The sequence below is a fragment of the Podarcis bocagei genome (genome assembly GCF_964188305.1).
Source record: "Podarcis bocagei genome assembly, chromosome: 13".
Taxonomy (NCBI): Eukaryota; Metazoa; Chordata; class Lepidosauria; order Squamata; family Lacertidae; genus Podarcis; species Podarcis bocagei.
The window spans coordinates 52,757,839-52,785,759 of record NC_138138.1 but is presented as its reverse complement, the minus strand read 5'-3'; the positions used below and the strand labels follow the sequence as shown (position 1 = coordinate 52,785,759).

The following is a 27,921-nucleotide window of genomic DNA, read 5'->3' as shown; positions in this document are numbered from 1 at the left end:
AAACAGAGTTTCACACAGAGGTGATAAAAATGCCTGTCTTCCTTTTCCTGTTTATGACCTCTGGGTTTGCTAAATGCATTCCTCCTTAATTCCTGTTTTATTTACCCTAAACATGTATGCATGCTCAAATTAGTTCTTTGTAGTTAAAAGGATTCCTCTGATCTGACTGTCCCCAGTGGTGATTTTTTGAAATGCTCAGAGGAAATCCGATTGGTTCTTACAAACGCTGTGTAAGAGTTCTTAGAGTTCTTTTGTTAATAAAACGGCCTGGACGAGGGAGTGGCTATTGGCACTTCCTCCCAGAGTCTTGCTGGTCAAGCCTTGTGTCTATTTTAATAATAATAATAATAATAATAATAATAATAATAATAATAATAATAATAATTTTTATTTATACCCCGCCCTCCCCAGCCAAGGCCGGGCTCAGGGCAACTAACAAGCAATAATAAAAACAAGTTGAATGAATACAACTTAAAAACAAGATTAAAATACAACATTAAAACATTGAAACATTAAAATGCAGCCTCATCACAGGAGGAGAAAGGAAAAAAGAAAGAGGGGGAGGGAAACAAGTTGATTCCAAGCCAAAGGCCAGGCGCAACAACTCTGCCTTACAGGCCCTGCGGAAAGAAGTTAGATCCTGCAGGGCCCTGGTCTCATGAGAGAGCGTTCCACCAGGCCGGAGCCAGTGTTGAAAAGGCCCTGGCTCTGGTTGAAGCTAATCTGATTTCCATAGGGCCCGGGACCTCTAAGGTGTTGCTATTTATGGACCTTAAGGTCCTCTGTGGGGCATACTGGGAGAGCCGGTCCTGTAGGTGTGAGGGTCCTAGGCGTGAAGGGCTTTAAAGGTCAAAACCAGCACCTTAAATCAGGGTTCAGTCCTTTCCGTTGCCTTCAGAATACAACAGGGAGCTTGTTGCAGCAGGAGGGGAAGACACCCGAGACTCTTCACCAGCCAGACTCATCTCTTGGCCTCCCTCCTCTCCAGCCTCCACTCCTACCTCTGATTCTGAACTGCTCTCTGCCACAGCCCCTTCCCGCTCACGGTGCCCTGTTGCCTCTTCAGCTTCCAACATCATCTCTTCCCAGTCTGCTCCCTTTTCTCCCTCTGACCACACAACGTTGTCCCACCCCCTTGGCTCTGAACCATCTTCCCTTGGGCAGCTGGTGACCCCCAGCACTCCTCTGCGTCCAACCAGTTTGAGACAGAAGAGCCTAGTTGCTGGATCAGGCCCAGAGACTCACCTAGTCCGGCATCCTGTTCGCCCAGCGTCCAAGCAGATGGGAAGCCCGAAAATTGAGCACAACAACACTCTGCCTGTTTGCGATTTGCAGCATACCGCCTGCAGCACTGGACGTACTGTTTCCTCCTCAACTCTGCCCAGAAGCCTTCTGAGGAACAGGAACCCTTGGACTATGTTTGAACTTGTTTTAACTTTGCAGGGCTCACGTACTTGTATCAGTGACACGCTAGGTCTTAATCTGGGAGAGGAAGCTTCCCACTTCAATCTAGCTCCTTTCCTGGAAAGGCTATACCTGTTGAATTTTGGCCTGTAGAAAGCTGCAAGGCGGGGAAGGGCTGTGGCATCTCCTTTGCACACTGAAGGTCCCAATTTCAGTCCCTAATGGCATTTCCACTAAAGGTAAAGGGACCCCTGACCATTAGGTCCAGTCGCGGACAACTCTGGGGTTGCGGCGCTCATCTCGCTTTATTGGCCGAGGGAGCCGGCGTACAGCTTCCGGGTCATGTGGCCAGCATGACTAAGCCGCTTCTGGTGAACCAGAGCAGCGCACGGAAACACTGTTTACATTCCCACCAGAGTGGTACCTATTTATCTACTTGCGCTTTGAGGTGCTTTCGAACTGCTAGGTTGGCAGGAGCAGGGACCGAGCAACGGGAGCTCACCCTGTTGTGGGGATTCGAACTGCCGACCTTCTGATCAGCAAGTCCTAGGCTCTGTGGTTTAACCCACAGAGCCACCCGTGTCCCTTAACGGCATTTCCATTAGGGGCCTGGTATTTCCTGTGCCTGAAAACCTGGAGTGTCGCTGCCAGTCAATGTTGACAATATTGAGTTAAAGGGACCCATGGTACACAGCAGAGTCCCACATCCCAAAGATCCTGACTGCTCCTCCTTCAAATGTGCCTGTTCTATCCTGGGCAAATGGCTTCGGTCGTTTCTAAGAACGTCGTGTTTGATAGCGCTTGTGCACGTGCAAAGAGGCACCTACCGGAAACGGGGGTCTTGTTGAACCAGAAAACCTTCCGGATGTCTTCCATTTTCTTCCAAGACTCCTGGCAGTCCATGAACCCCTTCAGCTTCACCTCCATCAGTCTAAAGGAATCACAGAATCGTAAGAGTCGGAAGGGACACCGGAGGGTCATCTAGTCCAACCCCGTGTGATGTGGGGAGAAGGGGGGGGGCGGAGAAGAATCGGCGACAGCTGAGGACCATGGATCTGAGTGCCAACAGCTGCTGCTTGCTGCAGGAATTTATGTCTAGGTTGGGGGGGGGTTGCCCCTCCAGCAGATATCATGCACATGCAGCCCACTACCAAAACCAGCACAAACACTTTTGTGACTTTTGTGATTTGTCCCCACAAAACACCCCATCACAGTTTCTTCCTATCTATTCAAAGGGCCTTTGCTGCACAATACCAAATGTAACAATTCACTGATCAATGTATCTATGTACTGGCTCACTGGGAAAACTTCAGAAATTCATATAGACACGTGAACGTGAGCTCAGCTCCTCAGCAGCCCCTCTGCCTGAGTGATAATCCCTGGCATCCTGATACCTGAGTGCCAGACAGGTAGCCATTCCAGAAAGAACAAACCCAGATGGAGACAAAAGGGTGTGATGAACTTGGCTGGGAAACAGGGAAATGTAAAGATCTTTTTTGTTACACTTGATGGGTGTTTGGTGGAGGGCAAGGAGAGCCATGGGGCAGGGTCCGGGATGCTCAGATTACTGCCACTAGACCTTCCATTTCATGATGTAACCATTATGTAGTTTGGGGGGATGTAACATGGGGATTTTGGGGAAGCGGGTGGCGCTGTGGGTTAAAGCCTCAGCGCCTAGGGCTTGCCGATCGAAAGGTCGGCGGTTCGAATCCCCGCGGCGGGGTGCGCTCCCGCTGCTCGGTCCCAGCGCCTGCCAACCTAGCAGTTCGAAAGCACCCCTGGGTGCAAGTAGATAAATAGGGACCGCTTACCAGCGGGAAGGTAAACGGCGTTCCGTGTGCTGCGCTGGCTCGCCAGATGCAGCTTGTCACGCTGGCCACGTGACCCGGAAGTGTCTTCGGACAGCGCTGGCCCCCGGCCTCTTGAGTGAGATGGGCGCACAAACCCCAGAGTCTGTCAAGACTGGCCCGTTCGGGCAGGGGTACCTTTACCTTTACCTTTAACATGGGGATTAGGTAAAGGTAAAGGGACCCCTGTCCAGTCGTAGCCGACTCTGGGGTTGCAGTGCTCATCTCGCTTTACTGGCCGAGGGAGCCGGCGTACAACTTCCGGGTCATGTGGCCAGCATGACTAAGCCGCTTCTAGCGAACCAGAGCAGCGCACGGAAACACCGTTTACCTTCCCGCCGGAGCGGTATCTATTTATCTACTTGCAATTTGACGTGCTTTTGAACTGCTAGGTGTGCAGGAGCAGGGACCAAGCAACGGGAGCTCACCCTGTTGCACGGATTTGAACCGCCGGCCTTCTGATCGGCAAGTCCTGTGGTTTAACCCACAGCGCCACCCGCGTCCCAACATGGGGATTAGCAGCTAATAAAAGTTTGGGTTCTCTTTGGTTTGGGGCTTCCATCTTGTTCCACCTGGTGGCAGGTGGGAGTTCTGCCACGACAGTCTTCAATAAAGACCAAGCCTACCGGCTGCTGTTTTGCTCTGGTATTCCTGGCTGGGGTCCTTGTTTTTTTGTCCAAGGGAGCCCTCGGATTTCTCCGTTAACATGCTTCATAGCAATTATTTGCTGCTTCATAGCAAACAATTAACAACAGGGGAATGGGGGCAGCTGGAGATCAGCTTACTAGGAATGTGGCTGGCCCTCAAACGGCAATCCTTTCCTTTCGGCATTGCAGATTACCACCCTGTCTTGCTGGCTGAACTGGAAAGGGGGACTGCTATCTTAGATCACGTCCCCTTGCGAAAGAGACCTTGGGGCAGGGATCTCGCTGGCAAAGTGGCACAGCATGCCTGTTTGCACAGTGACGGCCAGTGAAGTGTTTTCGGACTTTGGACTTAAATTGCAGAGTTGGAAGGGACCCCCAGGACTCATCTAGTCCAACCCCCTTCGGTGCAGGAGACGGCCCACGTGCATTGTTGCATCACATGACTTCAAAATGTGGTAAGACAGCCCTGCCGGGTGTTATTTTTTTTGGGGGGGGGAAGAGGAGGGTTGTTTTCATTCTGCTGAGTGGGGCCCCGGACTCCTGCCCTCAAAGGCATGTCCGTTTTTGGCTCTCGTGAAAATTCAACAGAAAATTCAACGTTCAGTGTGGTGCAATGGTGTCAAGACCAGGACCTGGGAAACCAGGGTTCGGATCCCTACAAGGCTGTGAAGTTCACTGGGTATAAGCTTCGGCCAGTCACTGCCTCTCTCAGCCTAGCCTACCTCACAGGGTTGCTGTGGGAATTTAATAATAATAATAATAATAATAATAATAATAATAATAATAATAATAATATATTTAAACCCCGCCCATCTGGGCGGCTTCCAACAAAACACTAAAATACAATAACCTATTAAACATTAAAAGCTTCCCTAAACAGGGCTGCCTTCAGATGTCTTCTAAAAGCTTGGTAGTTGTTCTTCTCTTTGACATCTGGTGGGAGGGAGTTCCACAGGGCAGGTGCCACTACTGAGAAGGCCCTCTGCCTGGTTCCCTGTAACTTGGCTTCTTGCAGCGAGGGAACCGCCAGAAGGCCCTCGGTGCTGGACCTCAGTGTCCGGGCAGAACGATGGGGGTGGAGACGCTCCTTCAGGTCTACTGGGCCTTTGAGGCCGTTTAGGGCTTTCAAGGTCAGCACTTTGAATTGTGCTCGGAAATGTACTGGGAGCCAATGTTGGTCTTTCGAGACCGGTGTTATGTGGTCTCGGCGGCTGCCCCCAGCCACCAGTCTAGCTGCCGCATTCTGGATTAGTTGTAGTTTCCAGGTCACCTTCAAAGGTAGACCCACATAGAGCGCATTGCAATAATGCAAGCGGCAGATAACTAGAGCATGCACCACTCTGGCGGTGCATGCTCTACTCTAATAATAATAATAATAATAATAATAATAATAATAATAATAATAAATTTTATTTATACCCCGACCTCCCCACCAGGGCCAGGCTCAGGGCGGCTAACACCAATAAAATTTCAGTAAAAACATAATAAGGAAAAAAACCAACCCAATTTAAAATACAGGTTAAAATGCAATTTAAAATACAGCCTCATTTTAAAAGTCAAAACCATAAGGGGAGGGAAACATAAGAGCTATAGATGAGGTGGGGGAGAAGACCCACACAGCCCAACTTGAGCTCCGTGGGGGTGAAGGTGGAATATAAACGCAACAAGCAATTTTTAAACGCATAATGCACTCTTTTTAAAACAAAACAGAACACAGTTCCCTCCAATATAATGCATTTTGTGTGTGCTATTGCCAGTCATTCTTATGCACACTTTTAATGTTTGCGTACATTATTAGGGCCACTGCCCTGGAAAATTCAGGATCCATTTCTGCCTCCGACTGCAGCCGCTATCCTGTTTTGCAAAGAAGTGAGAGGCGCATTGGTTGCTGCAATGCCAATTTTACTTCTGGACCTGCCCGCCCACTGGCCTGCGGCCCTCGGAATGTTGCTGAAGACTGGATGTGGCCCTCAGGCTCAGAAAAATTCCCCTCCCTGCTCTTGCCTCGGTTGCAAAAGGACCGATAGCAATGGCGATAAGCCCTGTTCACCGATTCCAGTGTGTGGCAAAACATCGCAGCTCAGGACCCAAAAGGGAGCAGACCAGCTTGTTCGACACCCAAAAGTCAAGACAGATAGAGAGCTGGCCAGATCCTGACTGCCAAATAAATAAACAATTTATTATTATTATTTATATTTTGCCCTCCCCAGCCGAAGCAGGGCTCAGAGTGGCTAACAACAATAAAAGTAACACAACATTCTAAAATCAATTCAAAATCAAAATCAAGGCTGGCTTTCCTCGGCTTTCGGGACTCACGTGAGCTTTGACCGCAGGAGAAAAGTGCTGAGCTTGGTAAAGGAAAACTTCACGTTGGTGTTCAGCTCTTCAATGTTCTCCACAGCCAGGCAATGAGGCATTCCCGGTGCAAATTCTGCCCACCTGGTTTTTAAAATCAAGATTTCAGTGGGGAGAAGTTTGTTTCTTTTATTATTATTTTTTGAAATTTTTTTATTGTTAAAATAATTCAGCGTTAATACACACATATTGCGAATATACAAACATACATTTCATACAATCCTTAAAAGTGTTCAAACATACCTACACTCAATCCCACAGATAATTCCTTTTCCCATCACCATCCACCACCCCTCACCCCACCTTTGTGTTAGACTTCCAATCTACTCAATTGCAATTTCTTTCCACTTCTATTACTTTCTTTCACACACCTTTAACCTAATTTCATGCTTCTTTTTCTATTATACATCGTTATCCATCTTAATTGGTATTCCAGTATTTAAAACGGAACTTGTTTATTCTAATAAGAGTTCTGATTTTTCAATATGGTTTTGCAAATATCTTTTAAACACCTTCCAGTCCCTGTCTATCTTCTCTTTTGAGATCCTTCCAATTTCTCCCATTGTTTTGGATATATTGTAGTACTCCAATAATTTGGCAAGCCACTCTATTTTTGTCGGTATAATACCACTTTTCCAATTTTCCAATTTATTGGGAATAGTACCAGGAAGTCTAAAGGAAGAAGACAAGACATTATATTTATACGCAACAGTAGCCGCAAGGCTATTGACTGCGAAAAATTGGAAAAGTGTTTGTTTGTTTTAAAATCTCTAGCACCTGGTTTCTGCCGCTTCAGAATGCAGGTGAGAGACCTTGTGTTGGAACGGACCTCTGTTCGAAATAAAGGCATGGCGGCTGCAACAAATTGTTGCAGTGTGGGGAGTTCCTGTTCACCATTCCAGTCATTAGGCCTCCATTTCCCCTCCACCCTGGTTTTCTATCCCCTGGTAATATATGCATTATCAACTAAATATCTGGCACTTGGCCTAGCTGTACCCAGGCTGAAGGAGTTACCGGTAGCTACCGCTCTGCGCAGGCTCCTAGGCCTCATTGAGGATAAAGTTTGATTTCCCACTAATCTTCTTGTAGTGGGTCCATGCGAAACAGCAGAAGACGAGATACCCTCTACAACAGCAAACCCCCTCCAAGTGTCCCTGTTTTCCAGAGGCAGTTCCGGATTTATTGAAGCCGTCCTGGCTTTTGATTTGATCTTGGAATGTCCAGCTTTCCCTTAGGACAACAGTGTGATGCGGCAGCTAAAAAAGCCAATGCAATTCTGGGCCTCATCAATAGGAGTATAGCATCTAGATCAAGGGAAGTAATAGTGCCACTATATTCTGCTCTGGTCAGACCTCACCTGGAGTACTGTGTCCAGTTCTGGGCACCACAATTCAAGAAGGACACTGACAAACTGGAACGTGTCCAGAGGAGGGCAACCAAAATGGTCAAAGGCCTGGAAACGATGCCTTATGAGGAACGGCTAAGGGAGCTGGGCATGTTTAGCCTGGAGAAGAGGAGGTTAAGGGGTGATATGATAGCCATGTTCAAATATAGAAAAGGATGTCACATAGAGGAGGGAGAAAGGTTGTTTTCTGCTGCTCCAGAGAAGCGGACACGGAGCAATGGATCCAAACTACAAGAAAGAAGATTCCACCTAAACATTAGGAAGAACTTCCTGACAGTAAGAGCTGTTTGACAGTGGAATTTGCTGCCAAGGAGTGTGGTGGAGTCTCCTTCTCTGGAGGTCTTTAAGCAGAGGCTTGACAACCATATGTCAGGAGTGCTCTGATGGTGTTTCCTGCTTGGCAGGGGGTTGGACTCGATGGCCCTTGTGGTCTCTTCCAACTCTATGATTCTATGATTCTAGGACAGGGGTGTCCAAATTCCAAGAGACTGTGATCTACTCCCACTATAAATAAACCGGCAGTGATCTACCCATTGGATTGACCAGAGTTGTTGAGGTTTTTTTTTTTGGGGGGGGGGGGAATCAATCGATGGAGATCACATGATCAACCAGGATCGAACAGGGACAGCTCACGATCAACCGGTAGATTAGTAACTTATACAACCTTTAGAAGACATCTGAAGGCAGCCCTGTATAGGGAAGTTTTTTAATGTTTAATGTTTTATTGTGTGGCTGGGGCAACTCAGGTGGGCGAGGTATAAATCATAACATTATTATTACTGAATAAAAAGGTAGAATCATAGAATAGAATCATAGAATCATAGAGTTGGAAGAGACCACAAGAGCCATCGAGTCCAACCCCCTGCCAAGCAGGAAACACCATCAGAGCACTCCTGACATATGGTTGTCAAGCCTCTGCTTAAAGACCTCCAAAGGAGGAGACTCCACCACACTCCTTGGCAGCAAATTCCACTGTCAAACAGCTCTTACTGTCAGGAAGTTCTTCCTAATGTTTAGGTGGAATCTTCTTTCTTGTAGTTTGGATCCATTGCTCCGTGTCTGCTTCTCTGGAGCAGCAGAAAACAACCTTTCAAGGTAAAGGTAAAGGGACCCCTGACCGTTAGGTCCAGTCGTGGCCAACTCTGGGGTAGCGGCGCCGATCTCGCTTTATTGGCCGAGGGAGCCGGCGTACAGCTTCCGGGTCATGTGGCCAGCATGACTAAGCCGCTTCTGGCGAACCAGAGCAGCACACGGAAACGCCTTTTACCTTCCCGCCAGAGCGGTACCTATTTATCTGCTTGCACTTTGATGTGCTTTTGAACTGCTAGGTTGGCAGGAGCAGGGACCGAGCAACGGGAGCTTATTTCCTCCTCCCTCCCACTCTTTTTGTGCTGTATCCTTTTATAAAAAATCGGAAGCTGAAAAGCAGGGAATGTCTTCCTCCTTAGACCATCTATAAGCCGCTTGGGAGTCTTTTTCTTTTGGGGGATTAAAAAAGTAAAATCATTTCAATAATGCAGAAAGCATATGTTAACACAAGGATTGGCACTCAACCCCTTGATCCTGGAAACGGACTAGAACATCGTCATCCCTGAACATAGAAAACGAGGTTAAAACCCTTCTCCCTGACATGCTAGATTTATAGATGCAGGGATTCTACATACACACCCCGCATTCATGCTCCCCATAATCATTTGAGCTATTAAACTGCAATCTGGAGCAAATTGTTCCGGTTGGGGCAGGGAGGCTCAGTGAGCTCCTTGGAAGTCAGTGAGGGGGATTAGCTCTCAACAAGTGTTAAATCAAGATGTTTAAGGACTAGCATTGCAAAATTCGCCCCCTTTTAAAAACAAAAAGCAAATCTTTCAACTCTGTCCTTCTGGGGTGGGGGTATTGTTTAGAGTTTTTGTTGTTGCCGTTATCGGTATTATTATTATTATTATTGCATCTTTATTCTTATAATGATTTATGTGAGAATTGTTCAACGGCGGCTGTGTGCTTTTCGACGTGTTTTATTTATCATTTATGGCTCCTTTGGTTATTTTTGTAACGATGTAGGCCTCTTCATGTTGTAAACTACCTTAGGCTTGGCTTTTGCTATGGACACACAAATTAAATTATGAGGGTGGTGATATTTGGAGAACGCCAAACAAAGTGTAGGGAAGCACGTTTAAAAAGGTAAAGGGACCCCTGACCCTTAGGTCCAGTCGTGACCAACTCTGGGGTTGGGGCGCTCATCTCGCTTTATTGGCCGAGGGAGCCGGCGTACAGCTTCCAGGTCATGTGGCCAGCATGACTAAGCCGCTTCTGGTGAACCAGAGCAGCGCACGGAAACACCATTTACCTTCCCGCCGGAGCGGTCCCTATTTATCTACTTGCACTTTGACGTGCTTTCGAACTGCTAGGTGGGCAGGAGCTGGGACCAAGCAACGGGAGCTCACCCCGTCGCGGGGATTCGAACCGCCAACCTTCTGATTGGCAAGCCCTATTTCACTGGGAAATATTTCCACCAATTTGGCTGACATGCAGCAGCAACGAATGACTCATTGCATGTCAGGAGAAGGGAAGCGAAATGGATACAAGTATTTAGGAGAAGCATTTATGTATGCAACAGCAACGGCAAGAATTATATTAGCACAAGCTTGGAAGACAAAAGAAATACCAATGAAAGAACAATGGCAAGGGAAACTTACAGAATATGCAGAAACGGGAAAATGAACAGATAAATTACATTAAAAAAGATAGCAAAGACTTTAAAAGAGAATGGGAACCATTTGCAACATATATGAAGAGGCAACATAATGAATTGGACTCATTGGCAGGGTTTGAATAAACATACACAACTGTATACAGTGGTACCTCGGGTTAAGTACTTAATTTGTTCCGGATGTCGGTTCTTAACCTGAAACTGTTCTTAACCTGAAGCACCACTTTAGCTAATGGGGCCTCCTTCAGAACAGAACGATTTCTGTTCTCATCCTGAAGCAAAGTTCTTAACCCGAGGTAATATTTCTGGGTTAGGGGAGTCTGTAACCTGAAACGTATATAACCTGAAGCATATGTAACCCAAGGTACCACTGTATAACAAAAAGTAAGACTGTATGTATTGGGAAAATTTTGGGAAACAACACGCAGGGTGCGTAATATGGAAATAAAACAAAATGGGAATATGAGGGAAGTCCAGGGGAGGAGGGGGGGGGGAATATGGAAGATTGTTAGAGAAATATTGTTAGAGGATGTATACATGGAAAAACCAATAAAAAATGTTTTTTAAAAACAAAATAAATATTTAGGAGAAGCTGCTCTCTACAGCGTTGGGTCATTGGTGCATTGAGCTCAATTTTGCCCACACTGGCTGACAATAGTGGCTTTCCAAGGTATCTCTTCCAGCACCACCTGGGAATTGAACCAGGCACCTTCTGCACCCAAAACAGGTACAGCTACATCTCTGAAGGCAAGATCTCCTCACCTGTACGCCTCCTGTCTCGCCTTCACCTCCTCTGCCCGGTGGCGCAGAAGCAACTGGTTTCCGTCATCGTCACAAACCAGTTTGGCTGGAAGGAGAGAAGAAACGGAGCGCTGTTGTTTAAAAAAGACATTAGCATTTGAAACATGGAAACTTTCCACTGGAGAGGGTGGCTTGGCAGACAAAGGCCTGCGAGGTCAGGGTTCAAATCCTGCTCAGCCATAAATTTCACTGGGCCCCCTTGGGCCAAACACCCTCTCTTGGCCTAAGCCCGCCTCAAAGGGTTGTTGTGTAGATAAATACAGGTGGGGGAAGAGAGAGCCAGCTACACCGCTGTGGAAGAAAGGGGAGCTACGAATGAATAAGTCTGAGGTGGCTCTGAGCAGCAACAGCCTCATTTGACTATGATTATTAAAATTCTGACCCGCCCTTCGCCAACAGGTCCCAGAGCAGGTTACAGCAACAGAAAATTCGGAATTGATATGCAAAACATGTTCGCGGGGTGGTTCTGGAAAAGTTGGCAGGGGTGCCAACTTCAATAAAATATTGGAGGGGGGGGATCAGGTAAGCCCTGCCCCATATAATCCCATGATATAGAACATACACACCATTTGAATGGCGAAGCCCATCAACTTTTGAAATATTTTCTGAAATACAGTGGTGCCTCGCAAGACGAAAAGAATCCGTTCTGTGATTCTCTTCGTCTAGCGGTTTTTTCGTCTTGCGAAGCAAGCCCATTGACGGATTAGTGGATTAGCGCTATTAGCGGCTTTTAGCGGCTTATCTGCTGATCAGATCAGCTGATAAGTGGCTTAGCGGCTTAGAAAAAGGGGGGGGAGGAAAAAACCCCGCAGGAACTCACAAGACATTTTCGTCTTGCGAAGCAAGCCCATAGGAGATTCGTTTTGCGAAGCACCTCCAAAACGGAAAACTCTTTCGTCTAGCGAGTTTTCCGTCTTGCGAGGCATTTGTTTTGCGGGGCACCACTGTATTTTATTGGGGCCGCCAAAGGGACCTCGTCCCCGAGGAGTTAGAAAGTGAGGCATTGGGAGGGGCTGGCTAATAAATAATCGGCACGTAGCCAGTAATTGCATGCAACCAGTCGGGCAAGCCACACAGGCTAGCAATCTATAAATCGGTTGCGGGGAGAGTTTTTGAGGAGATCGTGTACGGACTGATCGGCCGCAGGCCATGCAAACTGAGGCAACCTGGGAGAGTCACTTCGCCGCTTCTTGAGAGCTTCCAAGTGGCAGGTTGAAGTGCTCGCTTGGCACGCATATATTGCTTGCTGTTTAGAATAAAATCTTTAATCTTCTCGCTCACTTGTGGTGTGATAGGAATTTTGAGGTCTTAGATATATGGTAATGTTCATAAGCGTACCAACCAAGCACATACATAGATCAGCACAGGAAAGCCAACCTGGAACCATTTTGATTCCTAAACTCAGCAAATGTTTTCTCTGCAAGGTCAAAGGAAAATGGAAAAGCCTCCCCATTGTCTCTTTCCTCACAAATCCTGTCTTAAGGGCACATTTAAGATATGAATAGGGTGTGAGCCTGTGATCTGGCCCAGGAACTAAGTATTTATCATTACAAAAGACTGGCCAGGCTCCCCAGGCAATCCAATCAAGTATCAGGAGATAAACAACAACAAGAGAAAAACATTCAAATTTCTGTTTTAAGACCGCCTTTTCTGTGATGTAGGTATGATGTATCTGAGGGGTGGTCTTAGGTTACACCCCTTCTGTGATGTATGTATGATGTTTCTGGGGGTGGTCTTGATCTACAGGGTGTCAATTTCAAAAGTCTTTTGCCTTGCACGCAATTTTTCTGGGTCCTCCTCCTTTCCTGCGGGTGAGGGGAGCACCCTGTTGCAACAGATCAATAAAGATCAGGCTTACTAGCTGCTTTGCTTCTCAATATTCTCTGGTCGGCATCTGTTATTCTCTCCTACCAATAGGGAACCCACATAAGGACTCTATATGGGCTCTTGGATACCCCATAAGCGAAAAAGGGCAATTTTTGTTTACAACAGTGGTACCTCGGAACTCAAATGGCTCCGTTTAGACAACGAAAACCAGGGTGTAAGTGCTCCGGTTTTTGAAAATTCCTCGGAACACAAACGTCCAATGCGGCTTCCGCTGTTCAAAAACCTAGCTGTCAAGCTGCACCTCGGAACGTTTCGGAAGTCAAACGGTGGTCCGGAACGGATTACGTTCGAGTTCCGAGGTACCACTGTACTTCTGAATCTCATTTTAAAAGAACCACCTTGCAATGGGCAAGACGGGTGTCATTCTGAGCAGACCTGGGTCTTGCCGCCCTTTTAATTTTGCCCCAGAGTTGCTCTCTCACCCCATGGCATTGTGGGAAATGTAAACGGTGCGCAGAAACAACAGAAAGCTCCCTTGTACAGTGGTGCCCCACAAGACGAATGCCTCGCAAGACGGAAAACTCGCTAGACGAAAGAGTTTTCCATTTTGGAGGTGCTTCGCAAAACGAATTTCCTATGGGCTTGCTTCGCAAGACGACAATGTCTTGCGAGTTCCTGCTGGTTTTTTCCCCTTCCCCCCCCTTTTCTAAGCCGCTAAGCCGCTTATCAGCTGTTCTGATCAGCAGATAAGCCGCTAAAAGCCGCTAAAAGCCGCTAATAGCGCTAATAGCGGTAATCCGCTAATCCTTCAATGGGCTTGCTTCGCAAGACGAAAAAACCGCTAGACGAAGAGAATCACAGAACGGATTCTTTTCGTCTTGCGAGGCACCACTGTACCAAGTGAAGACCAGGGCTGGATTTAGGTTTGATGAGACCCTAAGCTACTGAAGGTAATGGGGCCTTTTATATGTCCAGCTGTCCTTTGTCAACAACAAATTGTCACAGTTTTTTTGTGTTGAATATATGCTATATGGTAATTGATGGACCTAAAGGGGATCTCAAGCCATTTGCCCATGTTGCCCTGCAACCAGTCCATGCAGAATGTAGGCACCCTATATATAGAAAGAAGTAAACCAGTGATATTTTAGGGAGCAGGCTCGCAGGCGGGGCCCGTGACTTACATCATAGGAGCCTACACAATACAAAACACTGTTGCTGTATGTAGGTTTTATTTTATTTGTTTTTTATCTTATATTTTGGAAATATACATACATTTTTTTCTTTAATTTTTTTGGGGGGGCCCAAGAGAGTGGGGCCCTAAGCTATAGCTTGTTTAGCTTATACGTAAATCCGGCACTGGTCAAAACCATTGCTCTGCCTCGCTCAGTACTGTCAACAACACAGCCCGGCAAACTTTGTTCCCCAAGGTTTTAGGCGGGGGGACATTCCCAGCCCTACCGGTGTGGGGGTGGCACAAAGGGCCACAATATGTGTACCCCTGTGAAACCCTGAGTGTGTGGCTAATAGGGAAATTATGGTAGTGGCTTTAAGAAACTGCTGCCTTAAAAAACTGTTGATTCTGCAAGTTCGGGGCAGAAATACAGCTAATACGTAAATCACAATATATAGCACAAAGCTAGAATGTAAGTTGCTACAAGAAGGAACACAGCACACAACAGAACGCAAATGGCTACACAGAACGCAGGTTCCCATAAACCACAGGGGCTTTTGCAACAGTGCGGAGGCCATGGGTGGGAATCAAAGCTGCGTCAGCAGAAACAGCCGAAGCTCATTGCACAAGCGTACTAACCTGAAACGCATCTCACAACTTGAATGAGGCAACAATGTACGTGACTGGATGAAATTAGAATGCTTTGTAAAAAAGTTATAAATACCCCCTCTTGCCATGAGGAGGGGGTCGGGACTTGGCGGAACATACCCTGACGGATCAATAAATAGCCGGACTTCATCTCCTCCCAGGTCCTGAGTTTTATAGTGGTACCTTGGTTTAAGAACAGCTTAGTTCTTAAACCCCCCCCCCCCAGCACTGTTTTCGGGGCCACAGTCTGGAATTATTTTCTGGAGGGAAGTGGCCTGACAGATGCCAGCCACCTCCAAGAGTTCACATACGATACATATTCTGGACTCACAGCTGTCCATGGAGGCGCAGGTCAATTCTGTGTCCAGGGCAGCTGTTTATCAGCTCCATCTGGTATGCAGGATGAGACCCTCCCTGCCTGCGGACTGTCTCGCCAGAGTGGTGCATGCTCTAGTTATCTACGGCAATGCGCTCTACGTGGGGCTACCGTTGAAGGTGACCCGGAAACGACAACTAATCCAGAATGTGGCAGCTAGACTGGTGACTGGGAGTGGCCGCCGAGACCACATAACACCGGTCCTCAAAGACCTTCATTGGCTCCCAGTACGTTTCCGAGCACAAGTCAAAGTGTTGGTGCTGACCTTGAAAGCCCTAAACAGCCTCGAAGGCCCAGTATACCTGAAGGAGCATCTCCACCCCCATCGTTCTGCCCGGACACTGAGGTCCAGCTCCGAGGGCCTTCTGGCGGTTCCCTCCCTGCGAGAAGTGAAGTTACAGGGAACCAGGCAGAGGGCCTTCTCGGTGGTGGCGCCCGCCTTGTGGAACACCCTCCCATCAGATGTCAAGGAAATAAACAACTATCTGACTTTTAGAAGGCATCTGAAGGCAGCCCTGTTTAGGGAAGCTTTTAATGTTTAATAGATATGGCTGTGGAAACCCAGCCAGATGGGCGGGGTATAAATAATAAATTATTATTATTATTATTATTATTAATCAATGGGGTGGGATGATGACGCTATCTCTGTGATTCCCGGCAGAAGGGACTTGGTGACCTGGGAGAGCTGGCCCTGCGTCGCCTGTCCCAGCGAAGGGCTTCTCTGCAGGGATGCTACCAGCACCTCACCTGTCCCTTCTCTCAGCTCCAGGGTCGTGTACCCCTCGATCCACTGGTAGCAGGGGAAGCGGTACGTCTCTCCCTGTGGGGTGACGAGCTGGACAAAGTTGCAGTACCAGCTATCCTCGGGGAAGAAGAGGTAGGGTTCCTTGTGGAGCTGGACCAGCAGGATCGGGCCCAGCTCCCCATCGCTGGGCACCTTGTATTCATCCACCTGCGGAAAGAAAAGGGGCAGCCGCTGATTCGCCACGACACCAGGAAGCAGGACTTCACCTGTTTGATTATGGATCTGTTAAAGCAGCCCTGGTCTGTGGGCCTATTTTTGGCCCATGTGGCCTCCCTCAATGTTGGCCGTGGGGCTGTTTTAGTCAAAGCAAGCCCCTCCAGCCCAACACCTCACATGGAATGTGAAGTGAGAGGCAGGAAGAGTCAAGGCTCATAGCTGTCAACTTTTCCCTTTTCTTGCGAGGAATCCTATTCGGAATAAGGGGGTTTCCCTTAAAAAAAGGGAAACGTTGACAGCTATGCTCCTGCTGCTTTGCAAGTCAAGAATTACAGTGTAGACGTTGTACACATCTTGCATTTAAACTATCATTAAACTATAGTATAAACTATTATTGGTAAGGCATACTAAAGATGAAGAGGTTAAAGGGGTGGTGATACAATGGGCTAAAGATTTTGGATATAATATTCAGCTAGAATCTTGGGGGAGGTTGCAGAAGGAAGGTGTTAACTTTACCGCATGTAGTGCATTTAAATAAAATGTCATGGAAATGATGTACAGATGGTATTTAACACCATCAAAACTTGCTAAAACTTGCAAGAGCTAAGGAGTGTTGGAAATGCAAAGAAAAGGAAGGTATCTTTTACCGCATGTGGTGGACTTGTAAAGAGGTAAAGGGTTTTTGGGAAATGATAGATAATGAGTTAAAGAAAATGTTCAAAAATACTTTTGTTAAAAAACCAGAAGCCTTCGAGCAGAGGTAAAGTTTCCAGCTTGTTTTACCCCCTAACTTTTGCTAATCGGCTTTTGAACTATGGGGGATATATAAGACTAAAGCCTGCCAACTAGATATTGGAGATTAGACCCCAGGGGGCCAGATAGGAAAACCATGGGAATTACTCTCACTGTACATGACTGCTGCACAGAAGAAAAGGCACAAGGCTCAGTGGAAAAAGGAGATTTTAAAGAAAGTACTGCCGTTTTTACATCTGTCCCACTGACTCAAACAGCAACGGGGGGAATTGAGAGTTAAAAGAGAGGGATTTTAAATAACGTAGCAGTTGATTATTGGACTGTATTATATCGCTAAAAATGGGCAGAGAAAAAAGAAAGGAAAAGACTGAAAGGTGGAATTCTAAACGGAAACAATAAGAAAGACCAACGAAAGCGGAGTGGCAGATGAAGATAATGGACTTTGCAGAACTGGCGAATTTGACAGGAAAAATCCGAAACTGGCATGATCAAGTATTCCAAAAGGACTGGAGTAAATTTATACGATATTTGAAAGAACATTGTAAGCAATTAACATCACTAGCAGGGTTGTCTGGAGACTTGTAATGAGAAAATTTCTTCCTTTTTATATTTATTTAAATTCTGAGGTATTTCGTAATGAGTGTAATTAGAATTGGAAAACGTATAGAATGCTATGATATAAAGGTTAATTCTGAAATCTATGAGGCGGGAGGAAAGGAAGTGGACAGGCAATAAAGCAGGGGTCAGCAACCTAAGGCCCAAGGGCCACAAGCGACCCACGGGGGTTGTTTAACTGGCCCACGAGCCGCCCCCAAACTGAGCCACCCGCTCGGTGAGTCCCCGCGGGAATTTGCTTACGTGGTGCCAGAAATCGCGTGCAGACAGACACCGGAAATCGTGGGTGCAATCCGGCTCACAGACGGAGTGAGCCAGCCCAGGTGAGGTAAACCTTGCCAACCCCTGCTCTAGAGAGCCAGAGAGGTAAAGGGGATGATGATGATGATGATGATAATAATAATAATAATAATAATTATTATTATTATTATTATTATTATTATTATTATTTATTATTTATACCCCACCCATCTGGCTGGGTTTCCCCAGCCACTCTGGGCGGCTTCCAACAGAGCCTTAAAATACAATAACCTACTAAACATTAAAAGCTTCCCTAAACAGGGCTGCCTTCAGATGTCTTCTAAAAGTCTGGTAGTTGTTGTTCTCTTTGACATCTGCTGGGAGGGCGTTCCACAGGGCAGGTGCCACCACCGAGAAGGCCCTCTGCCTGGTTCCCTGTAACTTGGCTTCTCGCCGTGAGGGAACCGCCAGAAGGCCCTCGGAGCTGGACCTCAGTGTCCGGGCAGAACGATGGGGGCGGAGACGCTCCTTCAGATAATAATGATGTAGTTATATATTGTTAAATGGGAAACGAATAAAAATTATTTACATATATAAAAAGAATTACAGTGGAGAGACGACTTCCTCAGGCCCTGCAAAGTCCCTGCCTCCCCCCCCCCAAGTCCACCTCTGAAGATCCTCTCACTCACCGCTCCCGGGGCAAAGTCCTTTCCCGTGTTGTTCAGCGTCTGCTTGGGGCTGCTGCCCCTCGAGCCCACCAGGGTGATGGAGACGGTGTCGAAGGTCCCTGAGCCCCAGAACGTCCCGGTTGCCACTTGGACCTTGTACGAAGCCATTAGGGTTCCTTCTTCGCTGCTGGACTCAGCTGGCCGTCTCCTGCAGTGGCTCTCCTCTTGATCCTTCGTGGGCTAAAGGTTAAGTCCAGAGGGAGGTATGAGGGACTGGACGAACAAGATGCTTTCGGTGGAAACTGGGAGGTGGTTGCAGTAGATCTGCCAGAGATAGCCCCTCTGCGTCATGTGGGCCAGAGGTTATCAGCAAGGGGTGAAGAAATAGAGGGGGCCGCGGGTGGCGCTGTGGGTTAAACCACAGAGCCTAGGACTTGCCGATCAGAAGGTCGGCGGTTCGAATCCCCGCGACGGGGTGAGCTCCCGTTGTTCGGTCCCTGCTCCTGCCAACCAAGCAGTTCGAAAGCACGCCAAAGTGCAAGTAGATAAATAGGTACCAACCCGGCGGGAAGGTAAACGGCGTTTCCGTGCGCTGCTCTGGTTCGTCAGAAGCGGCTTATTAATGCTGGCCACATGACCCAGAAGCTGTACGTCGGCTCCCTCGGCTTGTAAAGCGAGATGAGTGCCACAACCCCAGAGTAGGCCACGACTGGACCTAATGGTCAGGGGCCCCTTTACCTTTAACTCCCATGGGGACTGCTGGGCAGGAGGCAGGGAGCCAACAGTAGGGGGAGCCAGAGGCAATGGCCGGTGGAGCCAACTAAATCTAGATTCGACCCCGTCCTCTTCCTCCCCAAGGAGCAACGAAAAGACTAAGGCTGGAGGAAGCTGGTTGTAAGAAAGCAGGCTGGATCATAGTCTCGTTTCTCTAATGGTCCAGCCTTTGCTGACAGAGGGTCACACGTGAAACCAGTATGAGCTTAACATTCCTTAATGGGGTGGTGCAAACCAGGACAGGGTGGAGACAGCTGGGTGCTGCAAATTCTTTAGCCTGAGGCACAAGTTCTCTAGAAGCTTCTATTTGTGAGACAGAGCTTTATGGCCAACCCACCCATCCTCTACGTCTGAGGGTTTATGGTGCTGACCTTTAAAACCCTAAAGGGCTTCGGCCCTATATACTGAAAAGAGCATCTCCACCCCCATCGTTCAGCCCTGAGGTCCATCTCCGAGGGTCTTTTGGCTGTTCCCTCCCTGCGAGGTGAGGTTGCAGGGAACCAGGCAGAGGGCCTTCTTGGTGGTGGCACCTTCCCTGTGGAACGCCCTCCCAGCAGATGTCAAGGAAATAAACAACTATCTGACGTTTAGAGGACATCTAAAGGCAGCCCTGTACAGTCGTACCTCGGAAGTCAAACAGAATCCGTTCCGGAAGTCCGTTCAACTTCCAAAACCAAAGCGTGGCTTCCGGTTAGCTGCCCGAAGCTCCTGCAGCCAATCGGAAGCCCTGTCGGACGTTCGGCTTCCAAAAATAGTTCGCCAACCGGAACAGTCACTTTCAGGTTTGCGGCGCTCGGGAGCCAAAACGTCCGAGAACTGAGCTGTTTGTCTTCCAAGGTACGCCTGTACAAGGAAGTTTTTAATGATTAGTGATATTCATTATCTTCAAAACGGATCTGGCGGCTCTTCAGACAGAGACAGCTTTCCAACGGTGGCCTGTCTTCTGATGGCTTTAAAATAGAGGACTAAAGTGGTACCTCGGGTTAAGAACTTAATTCGTTCTGGAGGTCCGTACTTAACCTGAAACTGTTCTTAACCTGAAGCACCACTTTAGCTAATGGGGCCTCCCGCTGCCGCCACCGCGCAAACCCTGAAGCAAAGTTCTGAACCCGAGGTAATATTTCTGGGTTAGTGGAGTCTGTAACCTGAAGCATCTGTAACCTGAAGCGTATGTAACCCGAGGTAGCACTGTATCCTCTTTGAAGGAGGCTGCACAGCCACATGCGGGGGTCAGACGCTGCACCCCCCTAAGACTGTGGGATTAGACTGACGGTCAAAACGGCATATCCCAGAAGTCTCCCACAGCAGCTGCCCAAATTTTAAGATCCTGCTTTCTGCTGAAAGGACGGAAGAGTTACCTGCAAGTCTTTCTGGAGATAGGTGCGATTCTCCACGGAAGCGGGGGCCCTTCCTTGGGCCCCCAGAAAGCCAGCAGGGAATCCAGAACATCGGCGGGCCCCATTCAGAGGCCTCCTCCTCCTCAAGAAAGCCTCCATTTCCCACCGGGCGGCATCGTAAGCTACGGAGACAGGAAAATGTTTGTTTAAATCTCCTTGGCAGCTTGCTGGCCATTTCTCGCTTCAGGCAGACACTGTGTTTATTGATTCGGGGTAGGAGAGGAGAAGGGGTGCTGGAATGCTCCACGGAACACGGGGCCAAATGTTTGCAAATGAGCAACCTCCAGGCAGGCAGCTGTCATCCTGACACCGTGACCCAGGATTATAAGAAATTTAAGGTCTTATATATATAATAAATGTTCATAGATGTGCCAGCCAAGCACCTACATAGATGTGTGGACCGCATGTCTGAAGCAGCACAGGAAAACAGCCCTGAAACCATTTTGACTCCCAAACTGACCAAATGTTTCTCTGCAAGGAGGGAGGAGGTGAAAATTCGTTCCGGAGGTCCGTTCTTAACCTGAAACTGTCCTTAACCTGAAGCACCACTTTAGCTAATGGGGCCTCTTGCTGCCGCCGGAGCACGATTTCTGTTCTCATCCTGAAGCAAAGTTCTTAACCCGAGGTACTATTTTTGGGTTAGCGGAGTCTGTAACCTGAAGCATCTGTAACCTGAGGTACCACTGTAATTACCATTTCGAAAGAACGGCCAGACTACCAGGAAAGGCAATCAGATAAGGCATTATCAGATAACCTAGCAGACAGGAAAAACAACAACATTCAAATTTCTGTTGTAGACCACCTTTTCTGTGATGTAGGTATGATGTTTGTGGGGGGTGGTCTTGAGTTACACCCCTTCCGCGATGTATGTATAATATATGGAGGGGTGGTCTAGAGCTCCAGGGCAGGGAATTTAAAATTAAAATAAGGGCGGACACACCTTGGTTCTGGGTCGTCCTCCTCCTTCCTCCTGCGTGTGAGGGGAGCACTCTGTTGCAATAGCTTTAATAAAGATCAGGCTTACTAGCTGCTTTGCTTCTCAATATTCTCTGGTTGGCCTCTGTTATTCTCTCCTACCGATAGGGAACCCACTTAAGGACTCTATACGGGCTCTTGGATACCCCATAAGGGAAGAAGGGCAGATTTTGTTTCCAACACCCACATCCTATTTTATCGCTGCTTCCCCATGCTAGAGCTGTCGTGGCTCCCACAGGGGATGAACTCAAACTCAGGGGGTGGTTTCCACCAAACGCTTTGATGCGCAGGGCCTCGCCGCACATATTATGCAAACCGTGCGGTGCACATGGCTGCACAAATGCAGAGCAGGCAACACACACCCCAAAGAGGTGGGCACAACTTTGCACGGCCGGCGGCTCCTATCCTCAGCAACCTGGCGAGTCTCCGAGAGGCCTGAACCAGCCTTTTCCCCACGTGGAGGTGTGGCAAGGGGAGGGGCTTCCCCTGTTGGATTTCCGCCTGCCACACAGCTGTCACAGGCACAGGATTTCTGCCGGGGGGAATAGCGGATGCTCAGATTATGTACGCAATTGCCCTGGGTGTGGACCACCAGGCCGGGATTATTCCTCAGGGCATGAGTAGGCAAACTAAGGCCCGGGGGCCGGATGTGGCCCAAATGACTTCTCAATCTGGCCCGCGGACGGTCGGGGAATCAGCATGTTTTTCCATGAGTAGAATGTGTGCTTTTATTTAAAATGCATCTCTGGGTTATTTGTGGGCCATAGGAATTTGTTCATTATGCTTTTATTTAAAATGCATCTCTGGGTTATTTGTAGGGCATAGGAATTCATTCATTCCCTGCCCCCCAAATACAGTCCGGCCCCCCACAAGGTCTGAGGGACAGTGGACCAGCCCCCTGCTGAAAACGTTTGCTGACCCTGCCTTAGTGTATGAGTAGGCAAACTAAGGCCCGGGGGTTGGATCCGGCCCAATCGCCTTCTCAATCCAGCCTGCGGACGGTCCGGGAATCAGTGTGTTTTTACATGAGTAGAATGTGTGGTTTTATTTAAAATGCATCTCTGGGTTATTTGTGGGGCATAGGAATTTCCTCATTTATTTATTTTTTCAAAATATAGTCCGGCCCCCCACAAGGTCTGAGGGACAGTGGACCGGCCCCCTGCTGAAAAAGTTTGCTGACCCCTGTCTGTGGCTTCCCCCAGAGCATCCTGGGACCTGTGGTTCGTTAGGAGTGCCAAGGAGTCCTTTCACAGAACTACATTTCCCAGAGTTCCCTGGGAAGAGGGATTTCTCCTGCTGAAAAAGTTTGCTGACCCCTGCCTTAGGGTCCATGCTGTTCTTCCCACCACAGGGACGTTACCAGAGACCATTCACCTGCTCCTGGAGCGCTGCTGGCGCAGAGGATTCTGTGGGCGCCCTCAAATCTCTTCCAGCGCTCCTTCACCTTCCAGAATACCTTCAGCCTCATCTTCGAGGTCCTTGGAAAAGAGAAAGGGAAAGGGTGGGAAGCCAGGCAGGTTTTTCCAGGAAGCAAAATGCCACACATTCCTAACCTGGGGGCGGATGTCAAGACTGGAACCCGCCGTTTTATTTTTAACTTTGCCGTTTGCACAGGAACATGGAAAAGTTCCCAGCACTGACGCATTATTATTATTATTATTATTATTATTATTATTATTATTACAGTGGTGCCCCGCAAGACGAATGCCTCGCAAGACGGAAAACTTGCTAGACGAAAGAGTTTTCCGTTTTGGAGGTGCTTCGCAAAACGAATTTCCTATGGGCTTGCTTCGCAAGACGACAATGTCTTGCGAGTTCCTGCTGGTTTCCCCCCCCTTCCCCCCTTTTTCTAAGCCGCTAAGCCGCTTATCAGCTGATCCGATGAGCCGCTAAAAGCCGCTAATAGCGCTAATCCGCTAATCCTTCAATGGGCTTGCTTCGCAAGACGAAAAACCGCTAGACGAAGAGAATCACAGAACGGATTCTTTTCGTCTTGCGAGGCACCACTGTACTGGTAACAGGAGCCGGCAACAATTCTGCTTTCTGAAGCCTTTGCCAGGATCAGGCCAGCGGCCTACCTGGTCTAGCATCCTGCTCTCACAGTGGACAAGCAGATGCCTTATAGGGGAACCCAGAAGCAGGATGCGAGCACAAAAACAACACTTTCCCCCTTCTGTAGTTTCAGATGGCATTGCTGCCTCTGACCATGGAAGCAGGGCAGAGCCATTGTGGCTGTATTATTATTATTATTATTATTATTATTATTATTATTATTATTATTATTATTATCATTGCTAGGAACCATCAATGCCCCTCTCCTTCATGAGTCTGGCGAATCCTCTTTTTAAAGCCATCCGGGTCGGCTGCCATCCCTGTGGCAGGGAGTTCCATAGTCTAACTCTGCGCTGCCTGAAGAAGCACCTTTTTAAACTGCCCCAAATCTTCTGACACTCAACTTCTGGCAAGTGAGCCATATCTGAACCAGTCCTGGCCTGAATTACAAGAATGAGGGTTCTGGAGCGGATGTGTTCTAAGCGCCTTTTCACGCCGAAATCTTAAGCATACTTCCCAGGAGGGAGGGAGCAGGAGGGAGGGCTTGGGGCTCGTCCGCAGGTACGTTTCCTCCACATTTTCCAGGCGTGGTCTGTGTTTTAAAGCTCCACATCAGACTTCTCTTTCATTTTGTTTTGGTTTTTTTAGTTCCAGAGCTTTCCCTGCAGAAATCTGCTCTTTACTGCAGAATCGGAACAAACAGCAATACACAGAAAGCCCGAATCGCCGTTTGTTGTGCTTTAGCATTAAAGAGCGGGTTTTCGCAGGAAAAGCTCCAGAGACAGGGAGAGCTCATAAGAGTTGGAAGGGACCCTGACGGTCATCTAGTCCTACTCCGTGCAATGCAGAAATATGCAGCTGTCCTGTCTGGGGATCGAACCTGCAACCCAGGCATTATCAGCACCACGCTCTAACCAACTGAGCTATAAGCCCTTAGTTCGGGGTAAGCCCTTTGCTCAGAGTAAACATGCATGGGATGACTCTGCAAGGAGAGAGGAAGGATGAATTCAATTCAGTTCCCATTTAAAGCTAAACTTTTTTTTCTCTGAAGCAATGCAGCCGTTCTTGAAAAGCTCTCTGAACTTTGCAAAGCAGTTCTCCCACCAAGTACAAAAACACATCTGGTAAGGGTATATGTGCTCATATTGTAGAAGATAACATATACAAAGCACATTATATTAGAGAGGAAATGCAAAAATGTGCATATTTAGGGGAAACGAGATACAAACACATATTTAGACAATGAGAAAGTTGATGCAAGTCTTCACCAGTTTTTAGCTTATTTACTTTCCCCATACCCTAAATCACTGTGATTAATTCTTCTTATTGATTTTTTTCCTTTTTGCTTTTTTGTAAACCTCTTTGAGGGTTTGTTTGTTTTACAATCAAGCGGCATAATCAATTGCATGAAGTAAATAAATAATGCATTTTGAAGGTGGTATATTTGGAGAAATTTGCACTGTAACACTGATGGCTTTCTGCCGGACGAGCCCCAAACAAGTGCAGAAATGTGGAGAGCCAAACTTTCCTAAGAGTAGAAAAACCGAGAGCAAGCAAGCAGTATCAACGCATCCTCAAGCGCAAAGCTCTGCCCTTTCCCAGCTGCGCCACACAAGGCACTATTCTGAGACACAGGCCGTGTGGGGAAAGGTTGCACGTTTTCTATTTCTGCCTGCAATAAAAGCAGCCTGGCTAGAATGCCGTGATGCTTAAACTGCTCTGAATTACTGCAGCTTAGAATGGAGCCTTTGCATCGTCGGACAATGTCAACACGCCGCGAGCAAAACATCTTGTGGTCTTGAGCCTTGACGGGGGAAACACTGAATGGCTAAAAGGGTGAGTATTATTTACTTATGGCATTCACATCCCTTTTTCTCTCTCTAAGGAATTCAACAGCAGCATCCACGGTTTCCTCCCTCCTCGATTAATGCCCGCAACTACCCTGTGAGGTAGGTTCGGCTGAGAGGCAGCGATTGGCCCCAGGCCACCCAGCGAGCTTCATGGCCCAGTTGAGATAATAATAATAATAATAATAAATTTTATTTATATCCCGCCCTCCCCAGCCGAAGCCGGGCTCAGGGCGGCTAACAACAATAAAACAGTACAAAAGTACAACATAAACAACATTCTAAAATCATTCATTATAAAAATTAATTAGATCTGAAGCCTGGCCTCCCAGGTCCCGGTCCAACGCTCTAACCACTGCACCACACTGCCCCGCCGATCACCAGTCTTCGCTTATACAAATCTGTGGTTCTAAGCCTCTTTTATTTGCATTTTCCAAACACACACACACGCGCGCGCACACACACCACTGTGTCTGGCCAGTGGGTTTAGCTGCCATGATGAGGACTAGAATATTGCATGGGCTGTGGCTGCTCTTTTTGCAAGGAGCCTTCCCTCCACGCCTGAGACCTTTTGGCAACTGGGACAGAAAAAGAAAGCGGGCGATCGAGGCGAGGAGAAAAGATGACAGAGAGAGGGGAAACCCCCTAAAGACCAGGCTCAAAGGAACCCTTGGTGCATTGCAAGCTCTGAGAGGCTACGCTGGGGACACAGAGGCAGGACCCCCTGAGAACAGAGAGGGTCTACAGAGCTTCCCTGCCTTTTCAGCCAGGTGGAGACCAGTGCCCTCTGTGAATTGGGCTGCAATGATGCTGGAGAGTTTGCCCAAGTTTGGGGAGGGGGCTAAGTGGCTTTCCCTCCCACCCCCAGGCCTCCCCAGGATGCTCACCCGTCTCTGGCTGCCCTGATCAAGAAGGCAGAATGGGCCACACCGGCTGGGGCAGTCGGACAGCAAGGCAAACGGCTCCAAGATGCACCAAACGAGTCGATATATTTTCTCCTCCTCCAGCTGGCTTTCCACTTTGCTTCCTCTTTGGGGTAGGTGTTGGGAGGAGCTGTCCCTGCTCGAGGGAGTGGCAGAATTTGTGCTTTCACTAGCACTCTTTGGAGAGGAAGGCGCATTCTTCGTGGAGCCCAGCCAAGCAGACGGCACAGACCTCTCCAGCAGGCCCCGGTTTCCAGGCCACGGGGTGGGAAGGAGAATCGAGGAAAGCGCCCTCGTGGCTTCAAGGAACGGGGCGCCCACAACCCTGCCCTGCTCCAGGAAACTGGGCCTGTCAGAAGGATCAGCAGGGCAGGTGTGGATTTGCACGGCAGGGCGAAGAACAGGAAGCCACCGAGGGGCAGAAATGGCCGGTGGCCTTGCCACACAAGGAGCCACAACTGCAGTCCGTGGCGGCGTGGTTCCGATTTCCCGGTCTGCAAAAGAGGGAACTGCTGAGCGCCAGACCGCAGAGGTCAGCCTGAGGTCCTCGTCTTTTGGGTGGACGCCAGCATCCTCCTGAAATGTTTGCAAGATGTTGAGAAATTGTACAGCTCCTGCCTGGTTTGTTTTTTAAACTGAACAGGATCAGGCGAACCACCAACGGAGACCGGGGGGCCGCAACGGTTAGAGTCTCGGACCAGGGCCCGGGAGAGGTCAGGGTTCAAATCCGCTCGCTGGGCGGCCTCGGGGCCGGTCACTGCTTCTCAACTTAGTCTACCTCGCAGGGTTGTTGTGAGGTTTAAAGGCGGAGAATCGTGAGCTCCTTGGAAGAACAAATATGTGTTTGTAATAAAACAGATCAAATCAAAATACAGTGGTACCTCGGGTTACATACGCTTCAGGTTACATACGCTTCAGGTTACAGACTCTGCTAACCCAGAAATAGTGCTTCAGGTTAAAAACTTTGCTTCAGGATGAGAACAGAAATCGTGCTCCGGCAGCACGGCAGCAGCAGGAGGCCCCATTAGCTAAAGTGGTGCTTCCGGTTAAGAACAGTTTCAGGTTAAGAACAGACCTCCGGAACGAATTAAGTACTTAACCCGAGGTACCACTGTACATAAAACGAGGCAGTGCCCCACCAATCTCAGCCAGAACCTCCTCCTGCCAGCTTCAACCTCCTCAAGTCTCCTTGTTCCCAGAGTTCCCTGGGAAGAGAGATCCGTTCTTATCAACTATATTTGGATGGCAGATACCGTGGCTTTTTGAAGGAAGCTGGCATTTGGCTTGTTCTCAGTCCCCGTCTGAGGGACGCATGTGAAAGCAGCATTCTGACACGTTAAGCCATGGATAGGCAAACTAAGGCCCAGGGCCGGATCCGGCCCAATCGCCTTCTCAATCTGGCTTGTGGACGGTCCGGGAATCAGTGTGTTTTTACATGAGTAGAATGTGTCCTTTTATTTAAAATGCATCTCTGGGTTATCTGTGGGGCATAGGAATTCTTTCATTTCTCCCCCCCCCAAAATATAGT

General features: G+C 48.2%; 1 protein-coding gene across 1 annotated transcript in view; it reads right to left on the bottom strand.

Annotated features, from left to right (window-relative positions):
• Positions 1–26,605, bottom strand: part of LOC308572027 (polyunsaturated fatty acid lipoxygenase ALOX15B-like) — a 46,667-nt gene extending 20,062 nt beyond the window's left edge. Inside the window, exons 1-8 of the mRNA XM_081167802.1 lie at positions 26,358–26,605; positions 22,946–23,049; positions 20,558–20,718; positions 18,447–18,665; positions 15,936–16,140; positions 11,128–11,212; positions 6,215–6,337; positions 2,232–2,335 (exon numbers count right to left, since the gene is read on the bottom strand). Coding sequence (XP_081023928.1) covers positions 2,232–2,335; positions 6,215–6,337; positions 11,128–11,212; positions 15,936–16,140; positions 18,447–18,665; positions 20,558–20,718; positions 22,946–23,049; positions 26,358–26,590 — 1,234 coding nt within the window. The 5' untranslated portion in view covers positions 26,591–26,605. The remainder of the gene's footprint in view (positions 1–2,231; positions 2,336–6,214; positions 6,338–11,127; positions 11,213–15,935; positions 16,141–18,446; positions 18,666–20,557; positions 20,719–22,945; positions 23,050–26,357) is intronic.
• Between the last annotated feature and the right edge of the window lie 1,316 nt (positions 26,606–27,921).